A 26436-nucleotide genomic window follows, 5' to 3' on the forward strand; every position below is an offset into this window, starting at 1 on the left:
CCTGTATAATAGCCATTCTTATAATAGCTATCCCATTTATTAAACTTATCCACTGTTTGGATTCTATTAAGAATGAAGTGCTTTAGTAAAAAATCAAGTTGCCAGATGGAGTCCTCTTCACATACTGGGAAGAATCAGCTCCGTAGCTGCAGTCGTGAACAGACGTGGCTGAGATGAAGCTCTCAGCGTGTGCCCGGAGAGCACCGTCGCCACGTCTGCATCAGTCTTCGTGTCTATATTTCCAGCCCCACCCTCTGCTGTATAAACCCCACAAGCCTTTCTCTCAAAAAGCATAGCTCCTCTCTAGCACCCTCTGCCATCTGGCCTGCTTTCCTGCCCCCCGTGGAGCCGCGCACCACAGCCCGTGGGCTTCAGGGTCTTCCTGAGGGGTGTGGTGCAGCGGCAGGGAGCCCAGGCTCTGGGTTCAGATCCCACGCTGCCACTTCCTAGCCGAGCGGCCTTCGGGAAGTGGCTCAGCTTTGAGCTTTGAAGTTTGTAAAATGCAGCTCTTAGAGTTTTGCCCCTCAGAGGTTATCTGTCGAGGGGTAAGTGAATCACTAAGAAGAAGTTCATCATGTCACGCCAGCATGGCACAGAGTAGTCACTGAGTCTGTTTATCATGAATGATCCTTGCATTTGCTGTGCAGAGGGTCTTATTCACTATTCAGGGATAAACTGATCTGGAATAAAAAGGAACTATTTGTAGGAATCAAGCCCCGGAAAAGGCAATAGGGTAACTGAACCCAGAGCAGAGGAGAGTTGGAGGGATTGACCTTTGATATGGATAAGGAACCCTGTTTTTCATCGTAACAAGAAGGAAGACAAAGACCACCAATAATTCTGTAGCTTTGGTGGCAGGAAGATCAGGGCCTTCCCACTGGAAAACTTCAATTTTCTCAAGGGAGTATTAGGTGAGGCCCTTGTTAAGACAACTGGCCATATGCCTTGCATTCCTGCATATCTTGTGAACCAGGACACTAACCACCTTTATTCTGGACTACCTCTCTGAGGTTGTATACAGCATACAGACTTATAACACAGAGATGGCAGGCACCCATCTGGTGATCTCCCTGGAAGACAGGAAAGGATATCAGCTGTCGGCTTGGCACTGCGACCTTTTGATTTCCTAAGGTGTTCTACCCTGTTGACTCCAGGATAGTCCACACCGTGAGAGGCTGACAAGCATGAACTAACTCAAAAGGTTCTGCTTTCCCACCTGAGGAGCAGGCAGGGACCATGCACCATGTCACCGCAGGCCACACGATTTACAGGAATTGAGAACCAAGGATGCAATGTGAACTTAGAGTCTGAGTCCTTATCAAATACTGAGGGGGATTCTGGAGGCATTGCCTATTGCCTGGTACACGGTAAGATCTCAGGAACTGGCATGGGTGGGTGAATACATGATATAGTTTCAATTTATTGTAATTCCTATTACATTCATCTGTGTCCAAAAGGGCATTTATATCCCCCAAACTTCCAGTCACTGGGATCATCCCCTATTTTTTTTAAATCAATATTGCCAGACCCAAGACAGAGTTGTCAATGTTTCTTCATGGTGGCGGCTGTGGCCACTCAACATACCAGAAGGGCTGTCATGTCAGCCCTTGGCATACATCTTTGGTGGGCTACTGGTGACCCATGTCATCTCATAAGATTGGTTAAATACACTCCTTTATAGATATATATATATATATATATATATATATATATATATATTTTTTTTTTTTTTTTAATAGAAGGGAAAGTAGCTTTTGGTGATTAGGGAGTGGAGATACTCTCACCCTCCATTCCTCTGTCATCTCTTGCAATCTATTCATTTGTCAGTATCCACAACATTGCTTCAAAACAAAAAACAGGGAACTTCCCTGGCAGTCCAGTGGTTAAGAATATGCACTTGCATTGCAGGGGCTGCTTCAGTCCCCGGTCGGGAAACTAACCCTCCATGACACACGGCTCAGCCACGAGGATTAAAACAAAGAAACGTTGGTTGGAATATTTATTGCGCGTCCACAGTGCACTCCAGGAAGCATCGAACCACCCCTTGTCTGCCTTCTCCAAAGGCGCCCTGGCATGCGAACTGACAAACAGGTCACGATGCGTGTGTGCGGGGTCTCCCCGCACTGTGAGCCTCCGCTGAGGACGGGGAGGATGAGACCGGCCCAGAGGGGTTACGGGGGCAGGAGGGGCCCACACGGGGTGTGCTGCGCACGTCCTCTGGGCGTCTATCTGGGGCCGTACGGCGGCCTGGGCCCCGCGAGACCCAGCGGCTTCCCCAGGAACCTTCTGGTGAGGGGCGGGGCCTCCTCGCTGTCCTCCTCGGAGCTGGAGCCCGGGGCGGCAGCCGCGGGCCCGCCGCCCTCGCAGGTCGGCCGGTCGCCCCGGCACTCGCGTCTGCCTGCCGACTGCAGGCTGTGGTTGTAGAAGGCAGAGGCCATGCACCCGGCCGCTGACTGGTCACAGGCGCAGAGCAGCTTCGCACACAGGTTCCGCCCCACACCTGAGGGGCAAGGACAGAGGAGCAGCCTGAGACGCCGCGGGATGCTCGCCCCTTCGCCGGTCCTCCTCCCTCCGTCTCGAACCTCTTGGTCCTGCAGGCCCCGCTTCCTCTGCTGGGAATACTCGTATCTTCCTCCTGGCTGACTCATACTTGTCCATCACGAAACCACTCGGCCACCCCTCTGCTCCTCGCCCGGCTTAAAGGGGGTGTCTTTCCTGTAGGCGCCCATCGAATCCCACCCAGCGCTTCTTTCTATCACAGCAGAAATATATATTTATGTATATATTTTACAAGTTGTATTTTTATTTGCTCAGTCTAGTGACCCTACTTTATTTCTTGACTGTTTCAGCTGCCTGCAGTAAGGGTGGAGCACTGAGCATCTGCGTGATCCGAAATAATGAATGTGTTTGACGTTGCTCAGACATAGACAAGGATTCTACAAATGTTATCCTTGTCTTTGGTTTTCAAAGACATATTAGTCGCTTGGTCGTGTTCGACTCTTTGCGACCCCAGGGACAGTAGCCCACCCAGGCTTCTCTGTCCATGGGATTCTCCAGGCAAGAATACTGGAGTGGGTTGCCATTCACTTCTCCAGGGGATCTTCCCAACCCAGGTTTGGAACCCAGATCTCCTGCACTTAGGTGGATTCTTTACCGTCCGAGCCACCAGGGACACCCAAAGACTTCCTGGGGCTGTTGGGGCTGTATTGGTTCTGTTTAATTTTCTTTTTTGTCTCATACTACCATGAAGTACTCATCAACCAGATCAACCAGGCTTTTTCCACCACACTGACCCTCCAAATCTCCGACACCGGCGTTCCCATCAGCCCAGACTCGCCCATGGCATCTCCACAGCAGGGAGCAGAAGGGGGAGAAACAGGCGAGCAGAGAGGACAGAGGCGGCGGCCGGTTCCCCAGAGCCGCTCCACGGCCCTGCCCCTGCCCCTCGCGGAGGACCGCCGCGAGCGGCCCCAAGGCGTTCGGCTCTTAAGCCCGGCCCTCGCGTCCGCTCCAGGAGACCGCGCTCACAGCTCACAGAGGGTTGGAACCGGTTCTCTGAAGCCGCCAAGGACTTCAAGTGACACCACAGCGCTCCCGGGCTCACTGAGGCCAGAGGGATGAACTTAAGCTGAGCAGGTGGGACCCCGAGGCATGACGGCATCACCGAGAACAGTGGTCATCTCATCCCGTCCCTCACGGCTCTAACCCCACCCCTGCCCCTCACCGCCCACAGGACAAAGCGTGCAGCCCTCAGCCTTCAGCCTTAGGTGTCTGACCTGACCTGTCTCCCCAACCTCACGTTGCACCACCACAGTCCCATCACCTCCACTTCCTGCTCCTGAAATGCGGAACCACGTGTCGTTCCCAGACTCAGGAGTTCCCGAATGCCACTTGTCTCTCCTCCCCTCCCCTTTCTTTTTTAAAAACACACACCCAGTGTTATCAGGGAACCTGTTAACCTCCCTGCCCTTCCTTACTCCTGCCAAATTCCCCCATCCCGGCTGCCGCGCTCCGCGGGTTCAAAGCCCTTTCCCGCGCTCCTGGGCACTTGTACTACCTACTAGTGATACCAGGAAGACTACAGAGTCCCCTGCTTGTCTCTCTTCCCGCCTGTGAGTGATTCAAGGCAGGGACCCTGCCTGTTCACGGTGTTTCTTGTTCCTGGTGGCGGTTTTTCGGAGAAGCACATAGTTAGGTGAGTGAATGACTGACTCAACTGATTGAGTGACACGTAAAGCGCAGAGCTCCTGGGAGGTAAGAGGCACACGTGGTCCTCAAAGGCTGGGTGCCCAGGGAGGAAGGGGCACTCAGCCCGAGGCTTCCCCAGATAAAAAGTGAGGGTGACACACAGCCCCACGTGGCTCTCGAGAAATGCTATGGGGACCGCTTCCTTTTAAGCTGCAAAGCCTAAGGGAACTACACCCACTGATGTAGCGGTCAGATGTAGATGAAGTCAGTCCTACAGCAAGCCCGGCACAGTGAGGCTCCCGGGGGTCGGGCTATTTCCCAATGGCTCCCCCCCAACCCCAGACCCTGAATGGCCCCAGAGGTGCCTCTGGCTTCCACCACTGGGAGGAGTGGAGATGCAGGCCCACCCCTCCCTGAGGCCGGAGTCACTTCCCCTTCTCTGTGGGGTTCTTCAGGAGACTCCATTGGGAAGGGGTTCTGTTTGTAGGAAAAGGGACCCACTTGCACAGTGAAGACTCAGTTCTGGGTCCGAGGAATTACGGTTTCACAGTCCCAACCCCAGTTCTATCACCTCTTCCAATCTGTGTGATCCCGGACCTCAGTTGCCTCATCTGTAAAATGGGCAGGCCCGCGGGGCTACCTCAGAAGACTGGAGTGAGGATGAACTCCAGAACTCAGAAGGGCACGTGCGAAGCACTGAGTAAGTGTGGGTTGTGGCGTTAGTCCCCACCTGCTCTCACGGGCTCTGTGACTTTGGTCAGCTGACTTGGCCTCTTGAACTTGAGTCCCCTCCTCAGTGGAATAAGGGTACTAATATGTGCCTCAGAGTACATAATAAACCACATTAGAGGTGAACAAGTGCTTGTGAAAGCATCTGTCAGATAAGCTGTGGTCCTCATGCCGACCTGGATGAAAGAACAGCCCACTGTGCTGGCCCTCAGCACTTACACTTGGGGGTACCGTCCACGCACAGCACCGGCGGCTGAGGAGGCCTCTCGAGCAGACATCCCAGCTTTCTCACCTGCTCCAGGCAGCAGTGATGGGACAGACAGCACCTAACAGCAAGGAAAATCATTTCCTGTCAGAGCCCCAGCTGCCCCAGAACTCCCTCCAAGCGTAGTTCTCCCACACTCCCCATAGTAGTGAGAGTAGTCAGTGCCTCCTTTCCAGTGCACACAGGGCTGACTGATATACACACCAAGGGCCACCATGTACGGTTGTTCGGGTTGTGGACTGCACCAGGATGCCACATCTAAGGCAGTGTCCATCGCACTGGAAGCATCTTGTAATTGTAAAAAAAGTTTTTGGTATTTTTATCATGATTCTGTTGACCGAAAAGATGGGTGACTTGCATATTTACTACAGGAGTCTTCTAACAGAAAGAGTCTTGAGGAAAGGGTACCACTTTTAGTATATACAAGAGTACCACATGGGCTAGCAGTGACACACTCCCTCCAACCTTTTACACAACAGAACAGTTCATCCTACATCCATAGGGTACCCTCTATGTCCCCAGCCTTAAAAGAGAAGAGAGTAACTATCCTGAGCATAAAGACCTGCATCTAAGGAAGTGACCAGCAAAGAGCAAGATCTCAGGAAATAGATGGGGATGAATCATGGTCTTGCTTTTTAGACTCACCCATCTGGCCCTATAAAGCCTCACAATCTCCTTCAGTGTCCCCCCAGCCCAAGGAAACTTGTGATATAATTGTCAATCCTCCCTTGGCAACTCCACCATCAGAGGGTGTGGACAGTGTACACCATTTCACTGGAGCTCTAACTAACCGTGAAATGGGTGAGTCTTCAGGTGCAATCAATATTTAAACTTGACCAGTTCTACTCTCAGAATCTTCCTCTAACTCATCTCCAGGTTGAGCCCCCCATTGTTTCCTCTGTGTCCTAACCGCATGTGTTACAGTGGGTGGTGTTTTGTTGAATTGTCCATATCTCTCACTCTGCAAGCTCCAGAGGCAATTTGTTATGATCTGCTTTGCTGAAGTTTAGTCCTTTTTATGTCTCTACCACCTAGCACAGTGCCAGACACAGAGCAAAAGCACAACAAACATAGGCTGAATGCCTATATTAATGAATGAATAAATTAACGAATGCATGAGGTCAGTGGAAGTTCTTCCAAGAGCAGTAGGTACAACATTTGACAATTAAACTTAGAAGCTGTCAAGAAGCTCCTTTCAACGTGTCCTCTTGCAGAGCAAATCAACTGAAGACCCCAATTCTACACGCTGCTGTTGTTGCTGTTTAGTCCCTCAGTGGTGTCCGATTCTGTGACCCCACGGGCTGTAGCCCACCAGGCTCCTCTGTCCATGGAATTTTCCAGGCAAGAATACTGGAGTGGGTTGCCATCTCCTCCAGGGTATCTTCCTGACCCAGGAATCGAACCCACATCTCTTGCATTGGTAGGTGGATTCTTTACCACTGGCCACCTAGGAAACCCAATTCTACACTTTACTCATTGTTTAAATAAGCATGTTTGGGGTTTTCTGAGGTGTCTTTGCAGATCAACCCTTTTAGAGCAGCTGGGCAGTACTCGTGTTGGAACTCTAGACTCCCATATCAAAAGCTCTGAACCTGGCTCTGTCCCTTCATGGCTGAACGACCTCAGCAAGCCAGTCTTGGAGCCTCTGCTGCTCGTCAGGACAGAGGGGTTGTCATGGCAACAAGCCCCGCTGAGTGCGGTAATGCAACGCTGTGAGCCTGAAGCGATAACCGACGTACCTGTCCAGGGCGTCCCTCGGCTCGCCTTGTCCTTCCTGCCCACAGTAACAGCCATAGGATTCAAAGTCCTCGGGGCACCGGGATGTCAGACAGAAGAGCATCTCTCCAAGCTGTGGCCTCACCCGCGCGTGGTCCCCGCTTCCCGGATGCAGGAAGGTGAGCCTGTCACAGGCTGAGAAACAGGACTCTCATTTCTGTCTCTCTCTGCCCTCCTTCTCCCCTCCCTTCCTCCTCGCCCTGCAACTTGGGCTTAGCCAAGCAAAAGCCCACCTTGCAAACCCCATCGTCACGAGTTCAGAGGGGGAAGGACCACAAAGCCCAGAGGCCTGCAGCGCCTTGCCAGGGTCCTGCCCAGGAATGAGCCCAGTCCTCCTGTGTGTGTCCCGCCCGCTGTGGCTCCTTGCAGGTGCGGGGCCTTTGTTAAGGCGCCCGAGGAAGGAGAGCCAAGGAGGAGGACCATCAAAACCCAAGTTCATTCCTTCCAGCAAACCACGGTGCGGACGATGCCGAGCTCTTTCTTTCTGAGCCAGTTAAAAGCGACAAGAGCCCTCCGTCAGCGGTTCCTTCCCCGGTTCAGCCTCCAGCGCTGATGACTAAAGCCGCTCAAGCAGCGGGAGAGATGGCGCCCTCTAGTGGCACCGAGTGGGATGGTCGCAGTGCCTTACGGAGACCTAAGGGGCTTGATGAACCACCCCACTCATAAGAGGATCTTAAGACTGGGAGAAAACAGACCCCTCTCTGTCTGCTCCTGCTCACCTTTTCCAGATGTCTCCTCGGGACCGCTTTTGGTGGATGATACCGTCATCCCCAAAGATTTAATGCCAGCGGGGACGACGGTTACACCTTTCGCTGTGGCAACAATTTCTGCAGACCCTGAAAACACACGCCGTTATGGCCCTTATTCAAAAAGTGGTTCGAGGGAAGTTAAGGACTTTGGGAAGGCCATGTACACATATTTAAAATGAATAACCAACAAAAACCTATTAAATAGCACCTGGAACTCTGCTTAATGTTATGTGGCAGCCTGTCTGGGAAGGGGTTGGGGGGAGAATGAATAAGTGTATATGTACGGCTAAGTCCCTTCCCTGTTAGCCTGAAACTATATAACATTGTTAATTGGCTATGGTTCAGAGACTTGCAGATGGACATGTGCTCAAGGCCAAGTTCAGACAAAGCATCAGGAGAGTGTCCTCACACTGGGTCTGCAGACAGCCAGGGCAGAGCCTCAGGGATCCTCGGCTGCTGCGTGAGAATTTCCAGATTTTCCATGATGACGCTAAAACTGATGGGGCCCAAGCTAGAACCTGTGGATGACGTCTTGGGGGCGAGAAACAGCACAACTTCACAAGCCTATGTTGGTGTCACGTTTAATGTCAAGCGCCTGCCAGGTAAAGGCCCACCAAGGTGCTCACAAGTGAAGAGGAAAAAGAATGATGGAGACATTAAGCTGGTTCTCAGTACAAAATCACACAGGCAAGCCAGACTCTTCCCCGAACGCTTCAAAACCGCATTAGCCTCTCTTTGTGCTCAGAATTAAGTGCAAAGGCCCTTCCACTGCGGGCGAGGCTGCCAGCGATGTGGTCCTGCCCTCCTGGACCTCCCTTCATTTCTGTGTATCAGTCCCACCTGCCCCCTTGGCTGCAGGCAGGAGGGTCTCCAGCCCCAGGCCAGATCTCCAGCCCAGTCTGGTCCAGACCAGGGAGCATCAGGAGGCTCTGCCCCACTCGTCCACTGGCCCAGGCTCAGTTCCCAGAGCTCAGGGTACGGCCCGGACCTCTAACTTGCAGTCCTTCCCCAGACATGCCATATTGGTTTTCTTCATACATCTGGGCTCCTGTCTCTGCTTGCTCAACACTCTGGTCCTGATGGGTTAGAAGCAGCCCTTCAGGAACCTTGTCGTAACCTCAGCCTCCTAAAGTTAGCATCCTGTTCAGTTCTCCAGCCCCGCAAGTGGAAACCCATTAAATGCTGACTTTCTACCACACTCCAGAGAGCTGGAAACAAAGACTCTCCTTGACCATCAGTCAGGCCCCTCTGCGCCCACCCTTGACCTTAGCCCGTGAGCACTGCAAGCTCTCCACGCTCCCCACACTAAGAGACGTAAGCAAATTCTAGTGTTAGTCACTCAGTCATGTCCGACTCTTTGTGACCCCATGGACTGTAGCCCACCAGGCTCCTCTGTCCATGGGATTCTGCAGGAAAAGAATACTAGAGTGGGTAGCCATTCCCTTCTCTGGGGAATCTTCCCGACCCAGGGATCGAACCCCAGTTTCCTGCATTGCAGGCAGATTCTTTACCATCTGAGCCACCAGGGAAGCCCAAACAAACCCTAGCCTGGTTTCTAACACTGAAGGAAAGCCTTGTCCCTGGGATATCCCAGCTCTGGTCTTCCTTAAGGTCCTGTCCGAGAAAGCTCAAGGCAGTCAAGAGAATTCACTGCTTTGCATCCACACCCACCTTGCCAAACAGGTCTCAGAAAACAGCCCCTACCCTCTCTTTGGGATTTTCCACTTTTCTGGCTCTGCAGGAGCTCCTAAGGGTTTCCCCTCACGCCTCCCTCATCTGCCTTTAAAATGCCCGTCACCTCCGCACAAATCGGAGTTGAGCTCAGATTTTGCTGAAGTCCATGCCTGGACAAGCAGTCCCAGAGTGAGAGAGTCCAACCCAACTCAGGTATAAAAAAATACCACTTCTCATCTTAATCACAGGGAACAATGGAAAATAATGAGCTACCATTTTTCTTCTATTAAAAACTAGAGGTTTCTCGTTCTCTTTGTTTTTAAATAGTATCCACTGTTGGCCACTGGGATGTGCCTGTGAGTGAAAATTCAGTTTTTCTCCAGGGCAATATGGCAACATATTGAGAGCCCTGAAATGATTACACCATTTTACAGCAATTCAACTTCTAGGCACCTATCCTGACAAATTAATCATAAGTGCATAGGCATAGAGAGAGTGCATATCTATTATTTATAATAACACATGTTAGAAATAATTGGTTAAACAAGTTATAGGATTCCATACAAGGAACTGTTGTACAGCTTATAAAAACCATGTTACAGAAAAATATTTCATGTCAGGCGAATATCATCTCATTGTATGAAGTGATACAACTCAGACTGTGAAACCATGGCTGCCAAGTGATCTCAAATTAATTTTATTTATGTTACAGATGTGCTTACTGTGGGTTGGGTAGAGACGGGAAGAAATCATCTTCAAATATTAAAAGTAGCTATTTTTATAATGTGGAATGAAATAGACAACTAAGTATAGTTTTCTGTATTTTTTTTTCTAAATGCATCTTTTTAGCAGGTAGATTTCTGTATCTTCCTATTAATGGATCTTTTGATTTCATTTTGTCTATTTTTTTGTAAAGGGGGGCAGTTTTTGTAGAGGAGGGGATTTAAAAGTAAATTGGCTTCAATTTCTCTCATTTTGGGGAGCACAGTTGATAAATGCACAGGGGACAACATCATACACAAAGGCGGGAGAAGCTGAGCATGCCTACCTGGAGAAGGTGTGGTCCTAGAGTCTTCCATGCCTTCCTGGTCTCCACCTGGTTCTGTCCCCAAAGGAGAGATAGGGAGTGAGCATTAACTCCAGTCTGTCCCATCTTAGTCTCCAGAGGCAGCTCCCATCCCCTGGGCACAGGAGGCAATGTGCTCCTGCTCTGCCCCTGGTCACTTCCCAAGGGACAAATAAATAGATAAGTAAATATTTTTAAAAAATAGAGCCATGGTTGTTGATCACCACGAACAAAGTAAATAGGTTAATTCTCTTGATGACATCTTAGCCCATCTACTTTTAGATAAGAGTTTGTTCTCTGTGAAATCACAACTGTATAACAGAAAGAAGATGAATCTTACATCCTGACATCTGGGGTTAGAAACCAGTCCAGAAGTCACAGCTAGAATGACTTAGAGATTTTAATGTCTTGGTTTCCTATATAATCTGCAGAACAGGCATAATAACATTCACTCCAGACCCTGTCAAATAGTGGTCACCAGTGTGTGTGAGTGTGTGTGTGTGTGTGTGTGTGTGTGTGTGTGTGCGTGCTTGGTTGTGTCTGACTCTTTGCGACCCTATGGACTATCGCCCACCAGCCTCCCCTCTGTCCATGGAATTTTCCAGGCAAGAATACTGGAGTGGATTGCCAGTTCCTACTCCAGGGGAGCTTCCCAATCCAGGGATAGAAGCCATGTCTTCTGCACTGGCAGAGGGGTTCTTTACCACTTAGCCACCTGGGAAGTTGGTCACCAGAACTCAGCACAAATACTGAGATGGCATTTTCTACTGGGTGCCCTCCTCTGAAGTCCCCTCTGCTTACTTGTCCTGGAGACCGTGATCAGTTGGTCAGCTCTGGTCTCAGATGCCACTGTGAAAAGAAATCATCAAATCTCAATTACTAACCCAGCTCAGCACCTTAGCCGGGCAGAGAAGAGAAGACCCATGGCAATCTGATCAGGGACTCTGTCTGGGTGTTGTGGCTCCGTTATTTCTCAACTCAGTGGACAAGAGGCCAGTTAAGGGCCAGTCTTGTGTTTAGACAAAGAGACCAGCAAATGACACCCTGGGAGAAATAGCCATTATTTTCTCTGGTTGGAATGGCTTTGTCGGAAGTCAGCTTAAGAGGAAATGTAGGTCTAAAAGCAAGGATGGAGGAAGTGGCAGCTTCAAATCTCAACCCTTCCACCAACTCTGGGTTTCGACAGCTTCTCTCTCCATCTCAATATACAATCTGAATATGGAGATTATAGTAATTATTTCATAGAATTTTATGAGCATTAAATAAGATTACATAGTTTCAGACGCCCAGTATCCTGCTTCTGGTTTGACATTGTGTGCATTTTTTTTGTAGCCACATCAGAATCTTTGTAATAAGATGCTGGCCCAGAACCTTCCCATGCTCTGTCTCATTTAATTCTTCTGTCTCCCCTAAGAATAGGAATAGTCATCCCTTTCCAGGGATTGGTAAACTATGACCTGGCCCTCAGCTCATTTTTGTCAATAAAGTTTTATTGGCACCACAACCACACCCATCTAGTTACAGACTGTCTATGGCTGCTTTCCTGCAGCAACGGTACAGTTGAGTAGTTGTGAAAAATATCTTCTTGCCCCCAAGTCTAAAATATTTACTATCTGGCTCTTAACCGGAAAAAAAAAACCTGATTCCTGTGCAAAGTGAAACTTAGAGAGGTTAAACCATGCTTCCCAAGTCACACAGCTGAAAAATAGGAAAGTCAGGAATCAATCCCAAATCTGCCTGACAACAAAACATAATTTCACCCCATAATGGTGAGAACAGTTACAAACCTTCACAAACTGTCCCATCGGCACTCATGTGACTGATTTTTGAGCCCACATTCAGGCTTCCTCTTCAGAGGGCATTTGTGGGCACTGCTGAGGTCATGGGTGTGAGGGTGTTGAGTGTGTGTTGGGGTGCAAAGATGTAAGTGCATCCTCTCTCTTCCTCAACTTAGACTCCAGACTCCTTGATGAACCTTATTACTTTGAGTCTTTCCCAGGGTCATGCCACAAGGGAAATAAGGATTCTGGTTGAACAAATTGGAAAATGTATGAATTGGGGGTTATTCTGTGAGTGTCTGGTAGGGCCAGGAAACCCATAGCTTATGCTCAATTTTTTTATTTATTCTTTTTTTGGTCTGCTTTTGGCCATGCTGTGCAGTAATGCAAGACCTTAGTTCCTCAGCCAAGGATTAAACCTATGCACTGGGACCTTGGAGTCTTAAACACTGGGCAGCTGAGGAAGTCCCATTATCCTCAATTTAGAAGGGATGTGGCTGCTGCCAGTCACGCTGGACTTGGCGGCTGCTTGGGGGCAGGGCATATGGTGGAGCTTTGGTTTGGTATTGGGGCCCTTTCCTCTTTTCTCAGGACCAGGACTCCAAGGCACAGGCTATCTGGGAGCTGTTGGGGATGACATGACCTTGGACATGGAGGATGGCCACGGGATGAGCCCATGAGCCTCTGCTTCTAACCTTGCAGGAGCAGCAGCAGCAAAAGAGAACAAGACACAAACCTGTAGGCAGCGGGTGTGCGGTGGGGTCTCCCTGTGGTGAGGAGTTGCCAGATTTAGCAAATAAAAAGCCAGGAAGCCCAGTTATATTTGGGTTTCCCATGAACGATAAATACCTTTTTAGTAGAAGTAGGGCTCATGCAAATTCTGGGACACATTTATACGAATACAGCATTTGTTGTTCATCTGAAGTTCAAGGTCAGATGGTCGAGGGTGTGGGTCCTGGGTTTTAAGTGGTAATTCTCTTGAGAGGGGCTAGGAGTTGTGGGAGAAAGCTGAGCAAGTAGAAAAGAGATCTGTGGGTCCAAAGGAAGTAGGAGGGACTCTGGAATGTTCTGGAGGCGGTTCCACTGCAAGCCCAGGCAGGGGGGAGTTTTAGGTAGCCAATGTCAGTAAGTAGGCAGATGGCACCATCAAAACACGGGTATTTGGGTTCCCCATCTGTCCCCTGTGCTCACCTTCTCCCGAAATGGCCATCAGGCTGGAATCCGTGGGCTCCACAGGAACCACTGCAGAAAGAGAGACCCCGGGAACAACGTGTGATGAAAGCAGGTACCAAGGGTCCCCAAGGCCAGGCTGTGCAAGGGAGGAGCGAGGGGGCTGGTAAAGAGGTTCCTAGCGGGGCTGCTCGTCCCGCCTCTCACACCCCACCCCAGGACATGGGAGTGCCCAGCAGGGCCCCCGCTCAGGAGGCGCTCCAGTCAGTGCTGGTTCTCGTGGGGAAAGTGACACCGTCAGACACGGCTGTTGCAACCAAAGGGTTGCAGACCCTGAAGGCTTGTGGCCGTGGGCGGTGGTTCCCACCTGAGAAGACTGCTGTTCACACGGGAGGGCAGACAGAAAAGGGCGCTGGACTCAGAAGGTCGGTAGAGGTACCACATGCACACACAATCCCCCCACACACGTCCACACAAGCACACCTGCACATGCTCATACACAAATCCACACACATATAGGCACGGGCACACCCACATCCACGGCACACACAGTCACACCAGCTTCCTCTTTAGCAAACACGCCAGGACTAGTTCTGCAAAGAGACTGCAGCCCCAGGAAAAGAAGGATGCTTGGCCAAGGCGCACCTTGAACTTCCCATCCTCAGGCACCCACGAGGTTGGGACTGAGATGGGGGGCGGGGGGATTTGGTGGACAAGGAATGACGTGCATAAATTTAACTCTCACTTTTTTTTTTTCATAAGACACATGTGTTAGAGTTAGAACCTCCCTTGCTTGGTTCAGTAGACAGTTATGAAGAGCCCACCCTGTCCTGAAAAGTGACATAAAGAAAATAGCCTCCTCTTCAGGGAGTCCCCACCTGGGCCAGGTGGCTCCTTGGGCTGCAGGCTCTGGGGGTCAGAGGAGGGAGGCAGCCAGTCTGTCCCCAGGAGGCCTCAGCCACCAGGAGATCACCCAGCTGGAAGGGCCTTGCCCTATCTGAGCGCTGAACCGTGTCCTGCTCACAGCTATAGACAGAGATGAAGAACCTGGGGTCTTCATCCTAACTGGATTAAATTCACACCTGTCTACCTAGCAAGGGCCATTTGATGTTGGATATGGACTGAATCTATCAGAAGTAACGGTGTCTCTTGGAGAAGGAAATGGCAACCCACTCCAGTACTCTTGCCTGGAAAATCCCATGGACAGAGAAGCCTGGTGGGCTACAGTCCATGGAGTTGCAAAGAGTCGGACTCGACTGAGCAACTTCACTTCACACTTCAGTGGCGCCTCTGGCTGGAGGAGGTGGACATGCCTTCAGTGCCACGGGTCACTCCAGCTCCCCAACCTAACCCTGATCCATCCACTCCCATCTGTAACCAAGGCCCTGTGGTCCATGTGAGGCGAGCAGAAGTAACGCCATGGCAGGCAGCTTAGATTAGGAGTAGGCCTTCCTACTTCTGGGTGGTAAGATTATCAGGCCACCTGGATACAACCAATCAGCATTCGCTTAACACTGACCGCTGTTTGCCAATTAGGAAATTAGAATGGGGCGGAAACCCCCGGGAAAGTCCCGTGCGCGCGAAAGTTTTGACCAATGAAATTGCTTTGCAAACTTGTAACCAATCCGCTTAAACCAACTACCAATGGCATGTGCTCACCCTATAAATTTGTGTAACAGCTTGGGCTCGGGGCTCTCTGACCCGCACCACTGCATTGGATGCGGCAGAAGCCCTGGCTCGAGTCAGTAATAAACTTCCCTTTTTGCGAGTTGCATTGTCTTGGAAGCCTTCTCTCTTCCCGCTCGGGGATTCGGACATCGGGCATAACAGTCCAAGCAAGAGTGGCTTCCCGAAGAGGCCTTACCTCTGGGCAGCACTGTCAGCAGCTCCTCCTTGCTGGCTGTCTCTGAAAAGAAAGCACATTAGAGGAGTGGGTTTGGTGATGTCAGAAGGCGCTGGTCTGGGGCATCTGAAGAAACACAGCGATGATGGTCTCTGACCAGCTCCCACCCCAGATCACCATCCCCAGTGATGACGCCGGGCCTGGGGCTTCCTACCTGGGGGCTGAACCAGACAGAAGGACGTGTCCAGAAGGTTCAGGGAAGAGTTGATGCTGGACTGAGCCAAGCACTCTATGGCAGCCTTATCGCAGGTGCACAGCAGGTGCTCACAGGGGTCCCCGGACGCTATACACAGAGCAAGGACAGGGCAGGTCGGAAGAGCTCACTGGGAATCCCAAGGGGTGATGCAAATGCGCAGACTGACTCCTGACTTGCCCCCAAAGCCCTGCTTCTCTTGTGGTTCTCTTCATCTCATCCATGCCGGCTCCATCCCTTCCGCTGTGTGGTCCAGCCTGGGAGCCAAAGGCATTTTTCTCCCACACTCACACCCCATCCACCAGGCCACCCTACCGGCTCTGCTTTCAACCTATATGAATCTGATCATGCAGCCCTGGGCTTTCCTGGCGGCTCAGTGGTAAAGAATCCTCCTGCCAATGTAAGAGATGCAGGTTTGATTCCTGGGTGGGGAAGATCCACTGGAGAAGGGAATGGCAACCCACTCCACTATTCTTGCCTGAGGAATCCCATGGACAGAAGAGCCTGGTGGCCTGGTGGGTTACAGTCCACGGGTTGGAAAGAGTCAGATGCAACTGAGAAGCTAAACAACAGCAGCAATGCACCCCACCTTCTCTCCATCCCCCACCATCCTGCCTGGCTTACATCAGAGGCCTCGCTAGACCCCCCGCCTCCTCCCCTGTTGCCCAGCCTCTTCTCACCACTGTGGGGCCAGAACAGTCCTTTAAGACTCAGGTCAAACCACGCCTTTTTGTGTGTGTGTTCAGAATCCTCCATCAACGTCTTCACTCAAAGTAAAAACCACTACCTCCTGTTCCTTCTCAGACCTCACCTCCTTTCACTCCTCCTCGTCACCCCACTTCTGACCTACTGTCCCCCTTATTTCTGAAACACACCAGGCACCTGGAGCCCTGCATCCACCATGGGCCACTTCTTCCAACTGCTCTTCTCCTGAGAAGCCACCTGTGGCTTCCTCCTCCTCTCGGTCTTCCCAAGGAGGTTTCAGTTGACCTTCGTATTTAAATGGGATCTCCTTCCCCAGGCCTCTCTATGCGTTTCCTCTGAGGTTATTCTCCTTCCCAGATCTTAGCACTACCTAACATACCATACGATTTCTTTCTGACATTTTCAGTGTCTGACAGCCCAGAGGAGATTCCAGAAGGCCAGGTACCGTCAGCATGCAGGTGATCACCATGCACCGGTGCAGGTGCGCAGCGTGTAAGTGCTGAGTGAGCGAACAAATGAGCCACGTTTCCCTGGCCCACTGCGCTCCTCACCAATGATTTACACCCTTCCTGATGCTCCAAACGCCTGCCAGTTGACATTACCTGGATTGAGGGGCCAGTCAAACCTGGGTTCAAACTCTGGCTTTGCCACTTGGCAGCTATGTGACTTTGGGAGAGTTATTATTTAATTTCTCTGAGCCTTTCTCTCCTTGTCTGAACACTGGGGATGACGACCCTTGGCTAATAGAGTTGTTAGGACGACCAGAGTTGCTGCGTATACTAGCCACAACATGTAACAGGCACTCAAAAAGCCTGGCTCTAATACAGTACCCCATCTTGCCATGGTCCTCTTCCTTCTCTGCTTTGGCCTATTTTACTTCTTCTACCAGGATTGTTCAGAGACATGAAATAAAATTCCTGGAGTCACACAGCAGGTAAGGTGGAGAGCTGAGATTTGAACATACAAGTATCTGATTCTTATAAACAAGCACCCCAGCCTTATTCATCCATCATGGCATCGCCTCCACTTCCACCATCACTGTGTTCTCAACAGATGCCAGTCTCCATATTGGTTGACATTTAACGCTGCTTAAAAATTTTAAATGTAACACCATTCTACATTTAAGCATTACTTAATTTTTATAACAAATCTATGAAGCAGGTTCTGTCCTCCCCATTTTGAGGATCTGAGTTAAGTAGGTCAGGGTACTCCCTCCCCGAAATCACACAATGCATAAGTAGCAAACTATTTGCCCTTCCCAAGCTTCCAGGGTTGGTACAAGCATAGAGTTGTAAATCAAATAATCTGCTGAGCAACTGTGGTTTCAATTCAGAAAGCATGCAATGTGCCTCTACTCCAGGCAAGGTGCAGCTGCCCTAGATCTGGCGGGGCTGTAAGTACCCACAGCGATGCTGGCAATGGCGACAATGATGCTCGTGGGCCCTGGGAGCCCGGGCCTGGAGTCTCTGAACTGTCATTTCTCAGCCCAGTCTCCTGGGACACCTGGAGATGCTCACCACAGGAGATACTCTTGCTGACGCAGTTGACATCTGTGCTAAGTTTGGCAGGGTCTTGCAGACAGTCCATCTCAGCGGCCTCCTCGTAGCACCTGCGATGCTGGAAGCAGCAGCTGCGGCAGGAAGGGTCGGAAGGAGAGTGTGGGTTAGAACGCGGGCGGGCAGCACGCCATCATTCAGTGTCTCCGGATGGTTCCTGGCAGTGACCTGTTTCAGTCCTTAGTGCGTGCACACACACATCACGTTTGAATTTGAATTGTGTTACCTATGCAGCAGGTGCTATTATTGCTATCAGCATTTACATATGTGAAAACTTAGATACACGGAGCTCTGTAACTTGCCAAGGTCAAGGCTGATCACAGAGAGAGGCTGACACCAAACAACTAAGTCAGGTGGTTCTTGCAGTGCAGGCAGGAGGACAGTGGCGCCCACTGTAAAGAAGGAAAAATACAGGCAGCTGATGGCCTCGGGCAAGCTGCCGTTTCTGACACTACCTAACTCATAAAGGTCTGGTAAGGTCAATAGAATGTCAATACAGACCCTGCCATGCGTAAACACTCAATAAACTATAGCAATTATTTTTGGGATCTGGCAAGCAAGTTCAATGTGGAAATAATCTGTCTCCCAGAAGTCTGGAAATTCCCACCTCCATCAATTGCACTGTGTAAAGTCATTGAAATTGGGTGTGACACACCATTCTGCCAGTTTCGGCCATCAACACTTTGATCATTCACACAGTGATGAATTGCTGCTTTATTTTTTTGACTTCTAGGTCTGCTCAGTATTTTAATAACTAAAAGAAGTGGCAGGAGAGGACCTGAGAGAAAAACAGGTTCCCAGAAATGGCGCTGGCACCATGCCCCGAATGGAATCAGTTTCTCCCTTTCTGAATGTCAGTGAGCTGGCTTATGGTCCCAGGGATGAAAGATTACCCTCTGGTCCAGAAACAACTTATACCAAATGGGAATCCTTCCTTATCTTCTGGGAGTCTGTGTGGATGGAGGCACACACTCCATCACACTGGGTTTGGGCACAAATGTAGTACCAGTGGGGCTTCCCAGGGGGCACCAGTGGTAAAGGACCCACCTGCTAGTGGAGGAGACATCAGAGACATGTGTTTGATCCCTGGGTTGAGACGATCCCTTAGAGGAGGGCATGGCAACCCAAGCCAGTATTTTTGCCTGGAGAACCCCATGGACAGAGAAGCCTGGCAGGTTGCGGTCCAAAGGGTCACAAAGAGTCGGACACGACTGAAGTGACTTAGCATGCATGCCTAACACCAGTGAGGTGTGGACATGGTCCCAGAGTAAAGGTGAGACATGGGTTCTGTTTCCTACTTCCACACCGCTGCAGTTACTGTGGCTCCAGTTACTGCTGTAACGTAACTACTACTGGTAGCACTTCTACTACTACTTCTCTTACTACTTTTACTACTACTACTACTACTACTACTATTACTACTACTACTACTACTACTACTACTACTATTACTACTACTATTACTACTACTACTACTACTACTACTACTATTACTACTACTATTACTGACCCAATCCCTAAACCCTAATTGCGGTTTTACTAGTACTGCAGCTATTGCTACTACTATGATTATTACTACAGTCACTATAGCAACTGTCCTACTACCATTGTTACTACCACCAACACCAGCCCCATCACGGGTTTACCAGCACTGCTCCTGTTGCTCTCACTGCCATTACTATTAACACTGCTGTCGCTACTGTGACAAGCGTTCCTGCTGATATTGTTAACTATTACTGCCACCATCCTCACTCCTGATACAGCACTACTAATGCTGTTACTGTTCTTGTCAATCACTAACACCCTTGAAAAGAATAAGCCAGGCGGAATTCCATCACATTAACTTGTATTTGGTCGTGTCATCCTCAATAATAACTCTGTGAGGTAGGTGTTTTTATTACCTCCATTTAATAGATAAACAAACTGGAACACAAAGAAGTAAAATAACTTGCCCAAGGTCAGGTCCCTAAGGAACAGAGAATGGGAATTACTGGGTTATAGGTGATCTGCTTAAAACTCTAACGTGCGTGCAGCCTCAGTCACTCAGTCGTGTCCGACTCTTTGTGACCCCACAGACTGTAGCCCACAAGGCTCCTCTGTCCTTGGGGTTTTCAAGCAAGAATACTGGAGTGAGTTACCATTTCCTGCTCCAGGGCATCTTCCCAACCCAGGGATCAAACCCAAGCCTCCTGAGTCTCCTGCACTGCCGGCAGATTCTTCACCGCTGAGCCATCAGGGAAGCCCCCAAACTCTAACAGATACCACCACATTGTCCTAACGGACCCTCCTGCTACCAGTAGCTATTTGCTGTATCCCTGCTAATAATGAATGCTTCTAAGATTTTAAGTTGTATTGCACATGCCCATATACACCTGCACACAGAAGCACGGGCCAGGGAGCCTTCTGCACCTGTGTTCTGCCCAAGGCTCAGCCGGGCCTCCACGAGCTCACCTTTGGTCTTGCTCACCTGTCAGACTGGTCCACAGGCAGCCCTTCCATCTCAAACCTGCAGGCACAGCCGTAGTCTTCGAAGTCCCGGGGGCAGAGCCCAGCCACGCACCTCATACCATTCACGAACTGGAGCAGCGCCGGGAAGTTGGTGAAGACGGCCTGCAGCCAGGTGAAGTGGGAGCCCAGGCAGTCTGGGGGAGGGGAGCCGGGTGCACCGGGAGCCAGAGTTGAGGAGGGAGCCCCCTTCTCGGGGGGATAGTACCTCCTCACCTACTAAGCACCAACTGCATCCTCAGGACTTCTAGATAATTGAAGGGAGGCAGGTTTACAAGCTGCGGTCCCTGTTGGTTGCCCCCCACAGCCATTCCTCCTTCTGCCTTACCAACAAAACTGAAAAGTTCTCAAGGAAGGTGAGCCTCCTTCCAAAGTCCCTAGGGATGTTTAATAATTATTCTCAGCTCATCATGGTAATCTCATGATTCTATGATAAGGTTAGTCTAGGGCTGACCATGAAAACCAGGTATGACCCAAGAAACTTCAGGGGTAATCTGTTAGAAGCTTTGGAGAAATCTTCCTTTCCTAATAAACACAAAGACATAGAAGAGGGCCTTTCTGACCTACAATTTTCTTCTTCCTTGAATGTGGTGAGGATATGCTGGGCTGGAACTGCAGCAACCACTTTGCAACCATGAGGCCCCATATCTAAAGCTGAAAAACTATGTCCAAGGGAGCGGTGGGGCAAGATAAAATGAGCCTGCTGGGTCTCAGATGCCTGTGTTGAGCTACTGCATCACAGTAGCTCAAGTCCTTGGGCCTTCAGATGGCTTATGTGAGATCATTAAATGTCTTCATTATTTAAGTCTCTATTAGTTTCCTGAATGCATCCCAAATGATACAGTCCTGGCAATAAAGAACTATAAATCAGCCCGAGAGAAAAAAGGAGTATAGACACTAATAATCTGGGGTTACCTGTTATGTGCCAAAAACAGTTAGATGCTTTAAATAGTGCAATAGTTAAAATTGATAGAGAGTAATGCTATGAAAAGCTTTCATGGTCAATGATCCCATAAATGTCTTGTTCATTCGGATAGACAGATCCTATTCTGTCACATCCCTTTCACAGGTAAAAAAACAAAGGTCAGAGACATGCCTGAGCTATCCACAAGCGATGATGACTTGCCCTAAACAAAATGCTCTTGCAAATGCAACTAGCAAGCAAACAGCATCCAGCTTTATGACTCTACATCTCGTGCTCACCCTCTCTGCCTGGAGGATCATTAAATACTTAATGAGATGATCCTATAGCACCAATTTAAATGCACAGGGTGATCAAAAAGAGCTTCAGTTCAGTTCAGTTACTCAGTTGTGTCTGACTCTTTGCGACCCCATGGACTGCAGCACGCCAGGCCTCCCTGTCCATCACCAACTCCCGGAGCCTACTCAAACTCATGTCCATCGAGTCAGTGATGCCATCCAACCATCTCATCCATTGTCATCCCCTTCTCCTCCTGCCTTCAATCTTTCCCAGCTTCAGGGTCTTTTCTAATGAGTCAGTTTTTCGCATCAGGTGGCCAAAGTATTGGAGTTTCAGCTCCAGCATCAGTCCTTCCACTGAATATTCAGGGCTGATTTCCTTTAGGATGGTCTGGTTGGATCTCCTTGCAGTCCAAGGAACTCCCAAGAGTCTTCTCCAATACCACAGTTCAAAAGCATCAATTCTTTGGTCCTCAGCTTTCTTTTAAGGAGATCCAAAGTTGTGAGGATCACATCCACCTTGACTGTTCGCTAGTTTCTTCCTACCTCATTCAAACTTCCCTACTCATGTTTTGTTTCCACACAATCTAATCAGAAACATGATAAAAGGTTCTATGTTGATGGGAAAAGTCCATCTAGGGTTTATGTATGTGTGTTTATGGAAACATACATATTCATTCAAGACCTGCACTTAGTCATTTATATATTGTAAGTGCACTTTTAAACCTAGCATAGCCTAATAGGCAATGCAGAGCCACCTTGCTTGTGTCCATCATATTATAATCTTGTTTTGGGTACTTTTAGTTGTCAAGGCTAGAAGTCATCACAGCATCCACAGCATCATGCAATTGGTAGTCACGTAATAGATATATAACTGATCCATGGAATGTTTCTCAAACTTTATGTATATTTACTAGTTAAGAAGGAAACATAAAACTACTTCGGTGTAAGAGGACCAAGATCTGGACTCAGAGAAGACCTTGTCCCTTCTAGCTGTGCGGCTTTGGGCGATTCCCTTAACTCCTTTGCCTGGAAAAGAGGGATGCCATTCCCCTCCTGACCAGGCTGTGCTCAGTAAGAATGAAGGAAGGACAGTGAAACGACCTGGTCCCTCAGTGACTCACCCTACAATAAAAGGCACCACTATTCTCATCAGGGTCTGATCACATTGTTCAGAGCTTGCAGGGGAGGCCATGGGAGCTCAGAGGGCAGACCCCTGAGTCCTCTTAATTTTCTTAGATTCCACCCCCGCCCCGCCCCGCCATGCCCTAACAGCCAGGGGATAAAAGCAAGTTCAGATTTAACTCACCAAAAATTTCAGCCACACCTTCCACATTTTTAAACATCCCATTGAAGAAAGTCATACCTAAGTGGGAGGAAGAGATAATACATTAGAGCTGGGTTCTCCCCTTTCTTTCACTGTCCACCCCCTTCAGTAAGAGTGAGTAAAACTTCTCTAAGGATAGATTTGACCTTGGGCTAACTTTCTAGTAACACAGGTTACCATAAGCCTGATAAGATAAAAATTGAACTGTGTTGTTGTTCAATTGCTCAGTTGTGTCTGACTCTTTGTGACCCCATGGACGGCAGCATGCCAGGCTTCCCTGTCCTTCACCATCTCCTGGAGTTTCTCAAATTCATGTCCATTGAGTCAGTGATGCCATCCAACCACCTCATCCTCTGTTGTCCCCTTCTCCTGCCTCCAATCTTTCCCAGCGTCTGGGTCTTTTCCAATGACGGAAAAGACTTCCAATTCCAAGTCTGCCCTTCACAACAATGCTCAGTGGTGAAAAAGACCCCTGGATGGTGAGGTCTGTCTGGACTGGTAGAAACTATGGCTGAACTATAAACACTCAGCAGGAAGTCATCATTTTGGGTCTCCATCAATGTGACGACTTTTGGAATTGGGTAGCATCCCTTCTGGGCATTTTAGAAATTATACTTATGAGCTGGTTACTAGGTATATTGATGTCTATAGAGAATGCAGCGTCAAGGTTAAAGCAGGTCTGGGGCTGCTCCAGGTGAGCCACTTGTATCTGCGCTATTACTTAGGAGCTCCTGGACTGCTGTGTAGATTGATGCCAGGGCTTCTCCTGTTAAAGAAGAGTGGCTGGCATGGCCTGCTAGCACACTGTGCTTCCTGGCCTTGATCCTTCCAAAAACCAAGGGTGGCTTGTGAGTCTAAACGTCTACCTGAAGAAGACGTCCTCCTGGGCATTGCACATCCCAAGGGGGTTGTGCCATTTGGAGAGAGGCCACGAACATGTGTCTGGATGGGACTGGTCACTTAGCTTGCATGGGCTCATGCACAAATAATTTGGTTGACTACACTTACCTCTCTGAAAGGTCAGAAACGAACCCTTAGCTCAGGGTAAACCTCACCAGCTAATTCACTATGTATTCTATTCTTCAGCAATGCCTATATAAAAACCCACCTGAGAACTCTTTACAATCCAGCACCAGGAAAACGTTCCCTTCTCCAAGGAACAATTACAGATTCCCTTTTCTCATAACCTGAGCCCTGCAACGCATCACCATTTTTGTCCTGCCTTTCAATACAATTACAGTGTAACCCTGATTGATTAGCCCATTTACTTCCTTCTCCTGGTTTCCCCTTCCAGCTGACCCGTCTCTTTCGATAAGAGTTTTTAGTGCTTTGTCTCAAAGGAGAACCCGATAGTGGATCAGACGCCAGAATAAACTGTGAGGGAGACGCTTTGGAGTCTTACTCAAATCACTGTACCATCAAATGCCATAGCACTAAGCTACTCTAGGGTATATTCAGAAGGGATCAGTCTCTCTGCCAATATCCTAGACGGCTTGCTACCCAGCTAGGTCTCCTAAGAAAAGAGCAAAGGATCCTTACTGATGTTTTCTGAGAGTCCCAGAGGCAGCTTATTTGGAAGGTGTGGGGTGTCAAGAGGGTGGCCCCCTATAAACGAGGAGAAGAACAAGGTTAGTACAAACACAGGCACTGCCCACATGCTGGGTAGGGCTGGGAGGTGGCAGCCAGGATAGCAATGAGGATGCAGGTTAGTTGAATTCAACGCATATTTTTCTAGTAGCTGGAGTGACCAGGGTGGCCCAGTGTTTTATATTGGTTGGTCTTAAGGGAGTAGTCTTCTGGTTTGGGGTGGAGAGATTTTGAGACTTATCTTGAAGCTGTTGCTGCATATGAAGCATACAATTTTAACTTATATGGCATCTTTGCTTGTAGTTCCTTGAGATGAAGGATTGGTGGAAATAAAAACAGATACAGAAAAGACCCCAAACCCCAAGTAGTTTGTAATTGAGGACAGGGGTTTTCCCCAGACTATCAGCATCAATCTCACCTGGGATGCAAGCTCATAAAAAATTATGGTCCTTATGCCCTCACTCAGGTCTGATCCAGCAGTCTTACTCCAGAGTCAGGATCAGAAATAGATATTTTTAACAAGCCTCCCAGCTGGTTTGAACGTTGCTTGTCTAGAAGCTGCACTTTGATAAATGTTGCTTGGGGAGAAGATGATGATAGGGTGGAAGACATCTGTTGTTGTTCAGTCACTAAGTTGTGTCCAATTCCTTGTGACCTCATGGACTGCAGCACACCAGGCTCCTCTGTCCTTCACTATCTCCCGAGTTTGCTCAGATTTATGTCTATTGAGTTGATGATGCTATCCAGCCATCTTATCCTCTGTTGTCCCCTTCTCCTCCTGCCTTCAATCTTTCCCAGCATCAAGGTCTTTTCTAATGAGTCCACTCTTCGCATCAGGTGGCCAAAGTACCGGAGCTTCAGCATCAGCATCAGTCTTTCCAATGAATATTCAGGGTTGATTTCCTTTAGAATTGACAGGTTTGATCTCCTTGCTGTCCAAGGGACTCTCAAGAGTCTTCTCTAGCACCACAATTCAAAAGCACCAATTCTTCAGTGCTCAACCTTCTTTATGGTCCAACTCTCACATCTGTATGTGATTACTGGAAAAACCATAGCTTTAACTATATGGACCTTTGTTGGCAAAGTGATATCTCTGCTTTTTAATACACTGTCTAGGTTCTTCATAGCAAGGAGCTTACTTAGATGACATTAGGGTTTGAATGTACTCTTGAGAGTCCCTTGGACTGCAAGGAGATCAAACCAGTCAATCTAGTCTGAAGGGGCAAGGGAGCGACTGCGGGTCAAAGAGGCCATCACGCTCCAAGGGAATCAGCAAAGCAAAGGACGGTGGCTGTGAACTGCGGGGGAGATGCACTGTTGGGCAGAGAGGCCCTCGCTCACTGGCCCCCTTGCCCTTCACTTGGTGCCCACCTCAACACCCAGCCCCCATGTCCATACTCAAGATATGGATTAACCCTCAAGCTTATCAATGTTTGATTTCTATCACTCACTAGGCAAGGCAAGGGGATAGAAGTACACATAAGTAAATCAAATGGAATTTGACAAGATGGCCCAGTGTTCATGTGTGTGTGTTTGCTCAGTCCTGTCCCACCCTTTGCGACCCCGTGGACTGTAGCCCATCAGGTTTCTCGGCCCATGGGATTTTCCAGACCAGAATACCGGAATGAGTTGCCATTTCCTTCTCCAGGGGATATTTCCAATCCAGGGATCGAACACGAGTTCTTTCGCCTCTCTTGCATTGGCAGGGGCATTCTTTACCACTAGCGCCACCTGGGAAGCCCCAGTGTTCTTAGTAAATATATACGAAGCCAGAAGTACCGTCAAATACCATTACTCACCGCCACGTGGGGCCGTCAGCATTCCTAGGAGGAGAAGCACAATCATGGCGGCAGACCAAAGGGAAGGACTTTGGCAACAACTGGAGCAACGTCCTGGGGGGAGAAGTCAGCGGGACGCGGTGAGTTTGCTTTCAGAAAGCAGGACACTAGACCCCACAGGAGCCGTTTGTCCTAAAATGCAGCGTAGGAAAAGGAGAGAGGCCCGAAAGTGATTCTGTCCCAGCCTTGCAAGCGGCTTAACTAACAGTGACGAGACAGGCTGGGGC

At 49.3% G+C, this 26436-nt stretch overlaps 1 protein-coding gene across 1 annotated transcript; it reads right to left on the reverse strand.

Annotated features, from left to right (window-relative positions):
• Nucleotides 1-2011: 2011 nt before the first annotated feature.
• OC90 (otoconin 90) lies at nucleotides 2012-26216 on the reverse strand. Its single transcript, XM_043484461.1, has 14 exons — nucleotides 26171-26216; nucleotides 24324-24389; nucleotides 22767-22823; nucleotides 20220-20394; nucleotides 17714-17826; nucleotides 15453-15581; nucleotides 15260-15301; nucleotides 13417-13467; nucleotides 11249-11296; nucleotides 10430-10483; nucleotides 7678-7794; nucleotides 6922-7093; nucleotides 5137-5243; nucleotides 2012-2500 (listed from the first exon to the last, which is right to left on the reverse strand). Exons 1-14 carry the CDS (start codon nucleotides 26214-26216, stop codon nucleotides 2226-2228), a joined length of 1452 nt encoding a protein of 483 aa, XP_043340396.1. The 3' UTR covers nucleotides 2012-2225.
• Between the last annotated feature and the right edge of the window lie 220 nt (nucleotides 26217-26436).

The sequence above is a fragment of the Cervus canadensis genome, chromosome 12, assembly GCF_019320065.1.
Source record: "Cervus canadensis isolate Bull #8, Minnesota chromosome 12, ASM1932006v1, whole genome shotgun sequence".
In the NCBI taxonomy this organism is placed as follows: Eukaryota; Metazoa; Chordata; class Mammalia; order Artiodactyla; family Cervidae; genus Cervus; species Cervus canadensis.

Bases quoted from the DNA above. Each gene is read 5' to 3' on its own strand.
- OC90 (XM_043484461.1), bottom strand. From the start codon at position 26,216: ATGATTGTGCTTCTCCTCCTAGGAATGCTGACGGCCCCACGTGGCG. The intron at 10,484-11,248 runs GTAAGCAGAGGG...CTTTGGGGACAG, and splicing joins GATCACGGTCTCCAGGACAA to AACCAGGTGGAGACCAGGAA. The intron at 5,244-6,921 runs GTACGTCGGTTA...CCTTGCTGTTAG, and splicing joins CCGAGGGACGCCCTGGACAG to GTGCTGTCTGTCCCATCACT.